General features: G+C 43.7%; 1 protein-coding gene across 1 annotated transcript in view; it reads right to left on the bottom strand.

Annotated features, from left to right (window-relative positions):
- Positions 1-13: 13 nt before the first annotated feature.
- LOC104958770 (trichohyalin-like) overlaps positions 14-13,028 on the bottom strand; it is a gene marked incomplete at its 3' end in the record, with an annotated part of 18,348 nt that continues 5,333 nt past the window's right edge. The window contains exons 3-9 of the mRNA XM_010786571.1: positions 6,395-6,574; positions 6,176-6,298; positions 5,403-5,524; positions 5,278-5,308; positions 4,849-4,954; positions 4,118-4,181; positions 14-4,036 (exon numbers count right to left, since the gene is read on the bottom strand). Of these exons, the coding sequence (XP_010784873.1) occupies positions 14-4,036; positions 4,118-4,181; positions 4,849-4,954; positions 5,278-5,308; positions 5,403-5,524; positions 6,176-6,298; positions 6,395-6,574 (4,649 nt within the window). The remainder of the gene's footprint in view (positions 4,037-4,117; positions 4,182-4,848; positions 4,955-5,277; positions 5,309-5,402; positions 5,525-6,175; positions 6,299-6,394; positions 6,575-13,028) is intronic.

Genomic DNA, 13,028 nt, shown 5'->3' with positions numbered 1-13,028 from the left:
CCGCCCCCCCCCCCTCATCGTTCTCACTGTAGTCCACTCTTGGCCTCTTCCGTACGGATCTCCGCGGCGAGTCCTCTACTTCTTTGTCTTTCTGTCTTTTGGATTTTGGAGAGGATGAAGGAGGTGTTTCCACTTTTCTCCTGAGAGCTCTTTCTGCTTCTTCCTCTTCCTTCCCAGATTCATCTTCACTTAGAGCCTCTGCAGCAGATCCTTCAATGACTGTGCTCTCCTCTTCCTCAGCTGTGTTTGTCTCCTCTTCCTCAGCCTCCTCACTGTCTTCTCCAGGCACTGCTGCTCCCTCCTCTTCCTGCTGTGCCTCTTCTTCCTCTGCTTCCTCCTCTTCCTCTGCTTGCGTGTCTTCAGGTGCAGGAGCTTCTTCCTCTTTCTGGTGTTGGGCTCTTCTGGATGTACGGCTAGGTGCTGCAGCAGCAGACTTCCTTCCCTTCCTCAGAACTCTTGTTTCTATAACTGGTTCTTCTTCTTGTGCGCTTTCTCCTCCAGCTACCTCTTCCTCTTCCTCGTCATCTTGTTGTCGAGCATTCAGCCTGTCTGCAGCTGTTTCTTCAACAGAAGCACACTCCTCCTCTCCAACCGTCTCTTGCTCTGCCACAGGTTCTTCTTTTCCCTTCTCTACCTCTGTAAGTTCTTCCTGAGCTGCAGCTTCCTCTCCATCCTCTTCCTCGATTTTCTCGTCTGTGCTGACCTCTGTGTCTGCAGCTTCCTGCGGCACAGCTTCCGTTTCCTCTGCTTCTGTCTCTTCAGGAGCTCCTTCCTCTGTCTGCCGCTGTGTGCGGGCTCTCTTGGAGGAACGTCTCGCTGCAGCAGACTTCCTTCCACCTCTCAGAACTCTTGTTGCTACTTGTGGTTCTTCTTCTTCTGCGCTTTCTCCTCCAGCTACCTCTTCCTCTTCCTCGTCATCTTGTTGTTCTACAGTAGGTGTGTCTCCTGCTGCTTCCTCCTCCTCAGACCTCGCACCTTTGGCCTTGTCGTCCTCTGCTGTCTCCATGGTCTCCTGGGCACTCACTGCTCCTTCAGATGTGGAGGTTGGCTGTTCCTCCTCCACTGTCTCCGGTGTTGGGACAGCTTCTTCTGCAGCCTCTGTGTCCTCGCCTGCCTGCTCTTCCTCTGGGACAGGTTCATCCCTTTCCTCCCCTCCCCCCCCCTGCTCCTCATCAACCGCCTGTTCTGCGTTCTCTGACTCTTCATCTCCTGCTGCAGAAACCTCTTCCCGCTTTTCTTCCTCTCCCTTTACCTCTCCCCTCACCTTCTCTTTCTCTACCTCTGTCCCTTTCCCCTCTTCCTCTGCAACATCTCCCCCCTCTTCTTCTTTTTCTTCTTCAGGTTTCTTGGGGCTTTTTGTTCTTGTCTGTGCAAAAGGGATACTCTTCTTCCTTCCTCTCCTCAGAACCCTGACTTGAACAGCCGGTTCCTCCTCCTGGGTTTCAAAAGCTGCCTCCTTTTCTCCATCCCCCTTTTTCTGTCTGCTTCTCGCTGCTCCGGTTCTTGGCGTGGCTTCGGCCGCTTGCTTCCTACTACTTCTCCTTGTTCTGCTTTCGATGACTGTAGCTTCCTGGTCCACTTCATTAGAACGTTCACCCTCTTCTGTAGCTTGTGCTGTCACTGCTTCCCCTTTCTCCTCTTCCACCTTCACCACCTCCGGCTCAGGAGCATTCTCCTGAAGCGTTGCTGATGTTTCTTCCTGGGCGTCATCCAGCAGTGTCTCTTGGAGATCAGGAAGCTGGGGGGCAGTTTCCTCACCAGGTTGCTCCTCCACTGAAGCCTCTTGTTCAGTAGCTGCGAGCACAGCCGAATCAGCAGCAAGGTCAGGCTCTCCTTCTTGTACCAAAGGATTCTCAGCATCAGCTTCTGAGGCTTCCTCCTTGTCCTCTTCTGTTGGTGGCTCCTCTGTTGATCGGAGCCCTGCTGCTTCTTCTTCATTATTTCCATCAGTACTCTTTTCTGCAGCTGCCTTCTCGACACCTTCCTTTGGCTCCAAACGTTCCTCTCCTTCAGAGGGAGCTTCGTGTTTAACGTCTTCCTTTGTTGCTTCTGCTTCCTCCACACTTTCCTCTTCTTCTTGGACGTGTTTACGGCTTCTTCTAGACTTGCACTTGGGTGTGTCAGAGATAGCTTCCCTCCCACGTTTCAGTGTCCATGTGGTCACTGCCGGTTCTTCCTCTTCCTCACTGTTTTCTGCATCCACTTCCTTCCTGCTTCTTGTTGTGTGTCTTGGTGTAGCTGCGCTTGTTTTGGTTCTGTTTCTCAGAGCTCTGGTCACTACAACTGGTGTTTCTTCCTCTTCCAGGCTCATTGGCTCATCACCTTCCTCCGCTGGTGGAAGACTCTCTTTAGCGTGGTCTCCTGCTGGGACGTCTTCCTCTCTTTCTGCACAGATGTCTGTATCTGCAGACTCCTCTGGAGCTGTGACTGCTTCCTCCGCCTCACGCTGCTCCTCCTCAGCAGGGTCTGTTTCTGCTTCCTCCACCTTCTGTTCACCACTATCCTCCCCCATGGTGTCCTCCTCCTCCTCCTCCTCCTCCTGCTGCTGCTGGCCTTCACTTTCCTCTGCTGACTTTTCTTCTCTTGTTTCAATAACCATTTCTTTCTCTGCCACAATGGCAGATTGTTTTTCTTCTGCTTTTTCAGAATTGTCTTCAAGCTCTTGCTTCTCGTCAGTCTCTGCAGATCCCTCTGAAATGTGTTCCTGCTTCCCTCCACCCTCCTCTTCGTGTTGCTCTTCTGGAGCAGCAGCCTCTCCATCCACTGCTTCATCTGCCTCCTTCGCACTCAGATGATGGCTCGTTGTTTTTATGTCCACCAAGATCACAGTGGCTTTCTGGAGCTTGGGGATTTCAGAGCTGATGTCCTTCTCCTGAGGCTCTCCAGTCTCTCTAGGAGCCTCCTCAGGTGTGACTGTCTCTGAAGCAGCAGCAGCAGCAGCAGCTGTGTCAGGCTCTTGTGTCACGTCCTCTGCCACAGCAGTGTCACAGACTGCCTCTTCCTCTGGTTCTGTAGTCTCTTCCTCTACCTGCACCTCCTTGCCCTCCTCCACCTTCACCTCAGTAGAAGGAGCAACTTCCTCTGCCTTTGGAACAGTTTCTTCTACCGATACAGTCTTTTTCTCGGTTGATACCTCTCCTTCTGTTTTGTCTGCTTCCTCTTCTTCTTCTACCTGCTGGTGATCTTGGCTTTGTTTGGTAGCGACTTTATATCTGCCTCTCAGAGCTCTCTTCTGTACAACAGAGACATCTGGTTTATTTTGTGACGCCTCATCACCCGTTTGTTTTTTCTCACATTCATCCGTAACCTTTTCCTCCTCGTGATCCTGTGTTGCTGCGGTCTCTGCTGTAAGCTCCAGTTCTTCCTGCTGTTTCTCTGTCTCCTCTTCATTTTCTTCCAGCTTGTCTTCGGCCAGTTCTTCCACCACAACCACATCCTCTTTTACGGAGGTCTTTTCCTCCTGTGCTTCTCCCTCAGTGACAGCTTCAGGTGTAGAAACTCCATCGACCTCCTCCCTTACTCTCTGGCTGCGTCGTGTGTATTTCCGTGTGGTTCTGGGTGTGCTCACTACAGTTCTTCCTCTCAGAGAGATCCGTCCTTCCTGGGCTGCAGGTCCCTCCTTCGCCTCCTCCTCCTCCTCCTCCTGCTTGCTGTGACGGGTAGATTTGCGTCTGGGGGTTTTACTCTGCGCAGCTTTTTTGGCCTTTACAACGGCTCCTCTTGTTTCTTCAGCTTCACCGTTCTCTGCTGCTGCATGTGTTGATGAACTGACCACTTGCTGTTCAACTATTGCTGCCCGTTCCACGCTGTGCAGAGTTTCTGCTTCCTTGGGTACCAATGAAATGTCTTCACAGAGCGGCAGCACTGCAGTATCTTCCTCGATTCCCGATGCCACATTCTCAACAGCTATCTGAGAGTCATGAGAGCAGGTATTCAGATCCTGGGGGGCATCGCCTCCGTCTGGTTGGTCCAATATAGTTGCTTCTGTATCAACTACATCCTGTCCTTGTTCTTCAGGCACAACACTGATCACATCCTAAAAAATAAACATAGTAAATTAAACCAAACGAGTTTCTGTACTGGTCATGTAGGCAGATGAGAGTTTGCATATACTCACCTCAGTCTGGAGAGATTCAGCAACGTGCTCCTCTCTGGGGGTTTCTGCTTCGATATCCTCAATTCTAAAAGATGTTAGATGGCACGTGTTCATTTCAAGCATAACATAAAAACAAGCTTAGTGTTATAACCACTCCAAATGTGGCTCTGACAAGATAACTTGCCACAAAGCTGTCATGACAGATAATGAACTTTAGATTCATAACACTCACCACCAGAGGTTGCGCTAGACTTTTTCGCTGCCCGTCATTTTGACGGACAGGATCGTAACATTTCCGTCGGCCTTTACACAACTCTGACCGGGGGGGGAGAGAGCACGCTTGTGAACTGTTAGCGCCGTGTTTTGCATGCCCACTGCACCTCGCGGGAGCGCGCACAAATGTTTCCGTCATTGTTAAAAGAAATCCGTCAGACGGAAAATATTCGGTTAACGTGACCTCTGCTCACCATACACAGCACAAAAAACTGTTCACACACATTACACAAAATAAATGTCCTCTTAAAGTGACTTAGTGGGTGTTTTAAAAGGATGGTCACAGCTGATGGAATAAAGGATTTCTTGTTGACCTTTTTTTCTTGCCTTCCTCTGAGTTGTACGTTCTGATGAGATTCATTAGATTTACAGCCATTTGAAATGGAGACATCATATTACAAGCATTTACAATTGAATTTCCCAATTCTCTTATTTGCATTCATGCCTTTTCCAGGAGTATCCTGGTTTATTTCACACACCTGATTATTTTTTCGGACTTATCCTCTGCAATTTTTTCAACCATCTTCCTTCGTTTGGAGCCACTGCTTCTTCCCCGGGCTGTAAGGGGCACCTCCGCCTCAGAAACTGAAACAATTGGTACAATCTTCATTAATGTATTGAAAAATACATGCATTAAAGGCTATCTACTGTTACTTTAAGGGATTGCCTCCAAATGGCTCTCAACATGGCGGGTGGCTAGCAGCTAATGGAGCTAGCAATGCTAACAGCACGAGTGGGAACCTGATCATTGGTAGCGGCTATATGAGCGCTGTGCAGAGACTAATAAAAGTATGTGTCTACAATTAGTGGTCTACTGCTATATGAATGCTCAGAAGGCCTGAGAACCTTTAATATACAATCTAAGGAAACTTTTTTTTAACATAGATGTAAAATGCTAGCATTCTCACCTTTGGTAGCGCTCAGTACGGTCACTTCCTCCTACAAATTGAAATCACAGCGATTATTTTTACTTTAATTATTTTGTTTCTCAAAAATATTTGTTTCAATTTGTAAGGAAAAAATAATTATGTACCACAATTTCAACTGTGCATTCCATAGATTCAGCTTCTTTTATTTGAGTGCTTATTGCCTCCATCACCACATCCTTTTCAGTGATCACCAGGGATTCCTCTGTGAACGTCAGACTCTTGGATACTGCAGGAAACACAGGTAGACAGGCAGTGCGTCAAGCCTTAGACAATCATTAAAAAGCTCCAATAGTTTTTCAGTGTATGCTTTGCAGATTTCAAATAAATCATTTGACTATACCATTTATTTTTTTAGGCATCACAAGGGATCCCTTAACAAAAAGCAATGGGATTTCCCCATGGGATTTTTAAGAAAATAGGCTCTGTGGCAGCAGGAGAATCTTCACCACTATGTGAAGCGTAAATGCAATTGGCAGAAATGAAAAAAAACGCAATGCTATAAACAAACGACATCACAGTTGCATGGCTGCGGATCACTACCGCTAAGTTAAAGACAGATTTTAGTCAGCGTGATAATTTTCAGTAGTTTTTTTGTCAACTATAGCAACAGTTGTTGTTTTTTAAACAGAAGCTTCAGACATTCACCAGTGGAGTATTTACTGATGCATTTTATGACAAAACATCTCATAAGCTTGTGTTAACCACAGACCTTATTACAGGCTTCTAACCACAAACACATTCAAAGAAACAGCTGACTAAGAGACGAGGGAACCAGAAGTGGTAAAAGTATTTCCCGGGTTTTAGGATTCATTACTTCACCACTCCATTTCAGGATGATAGAATTGTTTGAAAAATACTGATTTAAGGTCTTTCTTACCGATTTGATCCATGGCCTGGATCCTGCTCGAGATGTTGGTCCTCTGGTTGGGGGCCCCGATGCTCTCTACCTCCCACAGCAGATGTGTGTCTTCTGGGTACTGGCACAGGTACTTCTCACACACTACAAACAAAGAGCATTGTAGTTAAGGGTTTGTACTAGCACAAACACAGCTGTCTGTGAGTCACATCGTCCATATCCATAATGTGCATAATTTACCTTTATACATGGGTTTTGTGAGCGGGTACCTCAGACCCAGACAGTCCTCTTTGGAACCGAGCACGAAGTCCTCCAGCATCTGGAGGCCGAAGCCATTCCCACGCTGACTTTTTCTAACAAATATGGAGTCCATGACAGTCAGCTGATAGCTTCTGGTTGAATAGGAACTACAAAGGGTGCCTACACGGGAAACAAAAAGCAATGGCATACATTGTTATTATGTATTGTCTTTATTAAACAACAACCATGCATAAAGCTACAAAAAGAGAAGATGTATGCCAGTTTTAGTTATTAGATCAAAAGCATCCGCAGTCCATGGGCTGGTAAAGACAAAACAATCAAAAAGCACTTCAAACATTACATAGGCTCTTGTCTATTAAACAGATAGTAGTATACACTGAAAAAACTGAAACATTGAATTTAATCAAATGTATTATGTCAACGGATTTCACATAACTGAATTAGCAATAATATTAAGTAAGTTATATTTTTTATTTAAACGTAATATTATTGCTTCCAACTAACATTTAATTAAAGTCAAAGTTTCAGTATTTTAAGTGCATTTGTCAAAACATCCAAAAAAATAACGATTCATTCCAAATACAAACAACGGTAATGTTGGTAAGACTGGTTGCTCAACTTCAATTTTTTGTGGAGAAAAGTGAAAGTCTGTGCAGGTTTTACGCTCAGCTGGAAGCATATTTCTTGATGGCCGTAAATGACAATTCAGATTTCCCGGGAAATGTAAGTTTCGGGGGGGGGGGGGCCAGCCTGGTAAATCAAATGCCCGCCCAGAGACGTATGTCTGCCGCCGGGTTGTTTGTACCATTTTCAGCCGATTTGTAATCTGTTCTAGAAAAACGATGTGTTTTTTTGGATTTCAAGAAGCATATAGAACAAACAATGGATGTATTTTATGAACATGTATCCATGCTGAAAGTAGATTTAGATGTGTTAGGAGTGAGATAGAGATTATTATCTAATATATGCATCTGATGAAGCATTGCATGAAGTCTGTTGATGATCAGAGGCTGTTGTTGGGGCTGCATAAACGTTTTTTTCCTTTTTGTTTTGTAGACAGACCATGCAGGCCTCAGAGAGTTAAACTTGGGCCTGCGACCATAGTTTTATTGTATTTTGTTTTGAAAATCCACAGCGGAGGTTTGTGTCGTACTACATGCGGTGTATTTTGCATATCTCTCAGTAGCCAACAATCTGTGAGTCTGTTGGCTCGGACATAAACTTGTGTTTAAAATAATACTACATAATAAATGTAGTCTACATTTCATAATAAGAGGTGTAAAACCTGAGAGGATTTTAAATCGCATTTGAACTAAATGCTTATACAATCTGTAGTTGTATTTGTATTGTTGATTTAATGTGTGAACGAGGCGATATAGAGAAGGTTAAGCTGTCATTATTAGGCTGTAATTTGTTATATACTGTTGGAATGGGTAAGCAGGCCTATTGTTTTGGATATTTGTGGAGTTAGGTGGTCCATGAGTGTTTTTTATTGGTTAAGTGTCCTTGGTATGAAAAAGTTTGAGAAACACTGCGCTAGTGGATTGTCAAAGGGGGGAGCCTCGTTGCGGGGAAATTATACAGATGGCTAGTCCACCCCCTGAAAATATCTATGCAAACGTTATTATTAATAATTAAAAAATATATTAAAAAATTAATAAAATTTCTTTATTATTATTTTTTTCCTATTTTTCTTTTGTAATCATCTCGCGACCCCCACCTTTGGGAACCCCTGCTCTAGGATAGGTCTGCACCATATAAATCAGGATGATAAATGAGAAGGGGGAAGACGAGGAAAATTTAGAGTCAAGAGGATCACACCCCCGTAACCCAGGCCCAACCAAACAAAGGGGATAAGAAAAAAGAGGAGCGGTTTTTTTTAAACCCTCGAGGACCACCCCTTAACCCGGGGGTGACATAAACCTTGTCCATAACCCCATCCAGACCGGAAACCTTTATATTTTCCACAGATTTTGGTTGTCACCTTGGGGTATTATAAAACCATACCCAATTTTATTTATATGGTTAAACCCCCGTTTTGGCTTTGTCCTCCCAATTTCCCAGCACGGGGGGAAGTTGGCGAACAAACACTTTTCCCACGGGAAAAGAGTTATGATTTTTTCCCCCCCCAACCCACCGGGGGGGGAACGGGTTTGATTATACAAAAAAAAAAAGAACCCTTGTTTAAAATTAAAGAGGGACGACCATTTAGCGTTGTCAAAATTCCTTTTACCAATTTTTGTTTCATTTTAGACCTAAAAGTTGGGAAAAATTATACATTGATTCCTTAATTAAATGGGGAAAAAAAGAACCCCAATAAGGACTTTTATGGGGAATAAGGGGGGCATTTTACTTTTAAGGTTAAAACGGGGGGTTTCACGGACCCCCCCCCCCGACCCCAAAGCCAATCATTTTTCGGGGGGAGGCGGGTTTTTTAAAACAAAAAAAAAAAAAAAAGCTTATTCACTACAAACACCCCAGGAGACGGAAGCAAAGTGGGTATTCTGCCAAGCGGGGGGGTCAACCCGAAAAATAGGGAGGACAATAACCTAAGGGGGGGGTCACAATTCCGGTCCCCATAGGACCACAGGAAAGAAAGAAAGGAAAGGGGGAGAACCCTTGGGGGGGGAGTTGACGACCCACCGAGACAGACCGACTGGTCATTCACCACCATGGCCACTTTGGCCGGGAAAGGGGGGAAGGTCTGTCGTTTTTGGGGACTATTTGGCTCTCAAACCTCCGGATAACCTCCCAATTAAACTGTGGTTAAAACCAAAAGAAGGACAACTTCAATAGTGAGGAGGAGATTTTTTTAAGTATAAAGGTAAGTTAAAAAAAAGAACTAAAGCCTCCCCTAAGAACCGACGTGGTTTTTTAAAAGTTATTAGTAAAAGAGGGGTCAAAAAAGCAAACCCACACCAGCTTTTGAAAAGGGGGCGTTCAACGGCCTCCGACCTTGGAGGACCACCCGGTTTTAGGTGAACTGAAACATTTTGAAGAAACACCCGTGTTTTCACTGTACCCTTCTCAAAGGGGGAACTTTGAATCCTTATTCAATTCCCGGGTTAAAAAAATTTGGTTAAAAAGACCTAATTTCGGGGGACCCAATAATCCCCAAAAACCCAAAATTCCTTGAACCCTCTTCGGGTTAAAAAAAAGAAACCCGGGAACAAAAAAATTGACCACTTACAGTTTCAAAAAAAAAAATACCAACCTCCTTTTGGTTTTTCCCACCTGGCCGCATTTTGGATTTGGCCAATTTAAAGTGTGGGCTTGGTTTGTTCCAGGGGTGAAATCCCCGAAAGGACAAAAACCCCGGAAAAACAAAATGGGCAAAAACAGAACCGCTCAGGGTTAAAATGGGGCCCGACCAGAAATTACTTTATTCCCCCATTATTTCTCTACCCAATTATTATACACCCCTTCCTTTCATGGGGGGGGAACGGACATTGCCACAACTCAGTCAATTTGTGGTACAAAAAACGGGTTTGTCTAATACTAAAAAAAGACCGCGATAGCAAAAAAACCAAGGGCCCCGTTTAAAGGTTTGTAAAATTTGGTCGGGGGAATCACCGGAAAAAAACCAGATTCCCCTTCCGGGAAAACCACCTACATGTAAAAACCATCCCCCCCGGTTCCAAATTAAATACCGTTTGAAATTTTGGGAATTAAGTTTGGTAATTTTGAAATACCTTTTTCCTACGGAACATGAAGTTCCTCCTTCCTCACGTTGAAAAAGGAAAATTAAAACGAGAGTCTAGGAAAAAAAACAAAAGGGAAGGCGAAACCCGGGGGGGAAAAAAGCAAATTGGAAAAGAGGAGGGGTTAAGTTGTACCAAACGGTAAGGTTCGGGGATAACAAATTAGGAAAAAAAAGGGGACCAAAACACAATGGACAAAAAAGGAAAACAAAAGAGGGGGTTTCGAGGGGGGGGGGGAGGATAAAAAAAAGTTTTTAAAGAACAGGGAACCCCCAAAGGTTTTCCCGCATAATATTTTAGGGTTTCGGAATAACCAAAAAAAATTTACTTTAATTATTTTAATAGTTTATATTTTTTATCTTTTGGTGTTTATAATTATTTTTCACCCGTTGAAATCTTTCCCGGACACAAGTTTCTTTAACATATTCACTATTTTAAACAAACCGTATTTATGAGTTGATTATTATAAAAAAAATTGTTATTAATGGGTAGCACAAAGAGGTTCACTTTTATAGGGGTTTGGCAAGAACCAACAGGGAAAAACTTATTTTGAGGGTCCCTAGTAAAGATTTGATTTTTAAAACATTGTTATTGGGAAGAGTTAACACCGGGATTGCGAGAAAAGAATATGATATTTGTAACATATATAAAAATAGGAGACTAATAAAATACACAACCAACACAAGAGATATAAAACAAACCACACAACACAACACAAAAAAATTAAAAATAAAAAAGAAATTAATATACACCACAAACCCCCCATATTTTGGTTGATTGGCAGATAACAACCCCCCAGTTCTTTGAACCCAAGGAAAAGCCTGTACCTCACCTTTCCCGCGCACCGTTTCACCGGGGTCGGCGGTCATCCCACCTTCTTTTATTCCTAGGAAAAAACCCTTGGTAATTCCGCCGGTTAACCTTGGACAAAAGTGTCACCTTCTGTGCAAATTGTGGGACTATAAATTGTTTTGGGGAACTTGGTAAAGTCGTCCCTCCCTTTGGAAGAGAAATTTTTCACTTTTTTTTTTGATGTATTTTTTTTCTATATTTTGTTTGGGACTAGGTAAAAAAACGGTCCCGTCCTTTCTCCCCTGGAGAAATTTTCTTCATCCTGGTTGAGTATTAACTAATTATTGTGGGGACCCCCCCCCCTTTAGTCCGGTCTTCCTTCTGGGGAAGAAAATTTTCAATTCCCGTTTTTGTTTGACCTATTTTGTGGGGGGACTGTAAAAGTCGGGTCTCTTGGAGAAAATTTTTCATCCTCCGTGGTGATGGAAAACTATAATACTGGAAAACCTTGTAAAGGTCCGGGTCCCCCTCCTTCCTGGAAGAAATTATCTTTGTTGGATTTTTTGGTATTTGGACTAAATGTTTGGGGACCTGGGTAAGGTTTCCGGTCCTCCTCTTAGGAATTTCATTGTTTGAATTTGTTATTGCTAAATATGTTGAGCATTTTTGGGTAAAGTCCCCCGGTCCTTTCTCCCTTTTTTGAAGAAAAATTCTTTCCCATGCTCTGTGTGGGAATTTTTTGAAACCTTATATTGGGGGACTGGGAAAGTTTCCGTCCTTCGAAAGAAAAATTTCACCTTGCTTGTTTTTTTTGAATTGGTAAAAATTTTTGGACCTAATATGGTTGGACTTTGTAGTCCCGGTCTCTCCTGAAAATTTTATCCTCCTTGTTTGAATGTATTGACCATTAAATATGGTGAAACCCTTTAAGTCCCGTCCTACTGAGGGAAAAATTCAATCTTGTTGGTTTTATTTGGGTTGAAACCTTAATTTTTGTTGGACCCTTTTGGTTTAAGCCCCCCGTCCTTCTCCCTTGGGAAATTCACCTTGGTTGGGTCTGTGAACTATATGTTTGGACCTTTTAAAAGGGCCCCCTCAATCCTTCGAAGGGGGAAAATCCGGGTTTCTTTGGTTGGGGTGTTAACTTGACTTAAATAACCTTCCGAACCCTTGTACTTTTAACCTTCCCCGTCCTCTTTATTCCCCCCCCCCCCCGTTTCTTATTTTTTCCCGGGGGGAAAATAATAATTACAAGTCCCAAACCACACCCCTCCATCTTCTACTTTTTTGTTTACCAACTCCGGGATAATAATTATGGCACAAATTACTTTCTTTGGTTGAAAGGTTACCCTTTAAATTTGTACTTGGATATTTTTAAAAAAAGAATAGGGAAAATAATTGAAAGGTCCTAAACCCCGGTTAAACCCCGGAAGGGTCCGGTACCCGGGACACCCAAAAAAAAAAAAAAGGAAAATGTTTCTCCAGGGAACCCCAAAAAAAAGTTGATGGAAATGATTTTAAGGGGGGTTTAAATAAAAAAATTTAACTTTAAAGGTCCCGTATGGTTTTCTTATACCGAGGTAAACAACAACCCAGGGAAGTTCCCCCCTTCGCCATTCCCTCCTCCTATCACAAGGGAAAATATTGTTAGGGAGGTTTTAAGAGGGCACACCAGCACCCATTATCTCCGGGGGTCCCCTCTAACTCGAGAACCTTTTCTTACCCGAGGGGGGGAAAAGGAAAAAAGACCCGGGTGCCCTTCCTTTTTCTTAAACCGAAGGTAACCGGTTTCTTAAGGAGACCCTTCAAAAAAGTCCCTTCTTCCCGACAAAAGCCCCGAAAGGATTTGTTTGGAAGTCAGTTTTGTGGGGGGGGTTCCATTATGGAACCAACCAGGGGTACCCTATTACGCCGGTTAACAAAAAAAAGTGTGGTCCCGATAATGGGGGGGTTTTTTTAAAAAGGCCGGGAAATCCGGGAAATTCCGGGTTAGACACCCTGTTAGAGAGAGTCCCAAAATCTCGATGTCAAGTACACGAGAGGTAATTTTTTGTGCACAAAAACAGGGTGAAACGCTGTTTATTTGTGTTTTTGTTCGTTGTGGAATCAATAGAAATACA

Source organism: Notothenia coriiceps, unplaced genomic scaffold (assembly GCF_000735185.1).
Source record: "Notothenia coriiceps isolate Sejong01 unplaced genomic scaffold, NC01 NC01_scaffold00029304, whole genome shotgun sequence".
Classification (NCBI taxonomy): Eukaryota; Metazoa; Chordata; class Actinopteri; order Perciformes; family Nototheniidae; genus Notothenia; species Notothenia coriiceps.
The sequence above is the reverse complement of the archived record's forward strand: the minus strand, read 5'-3'. Positions and strand labels throughout refer to the sequence as shown.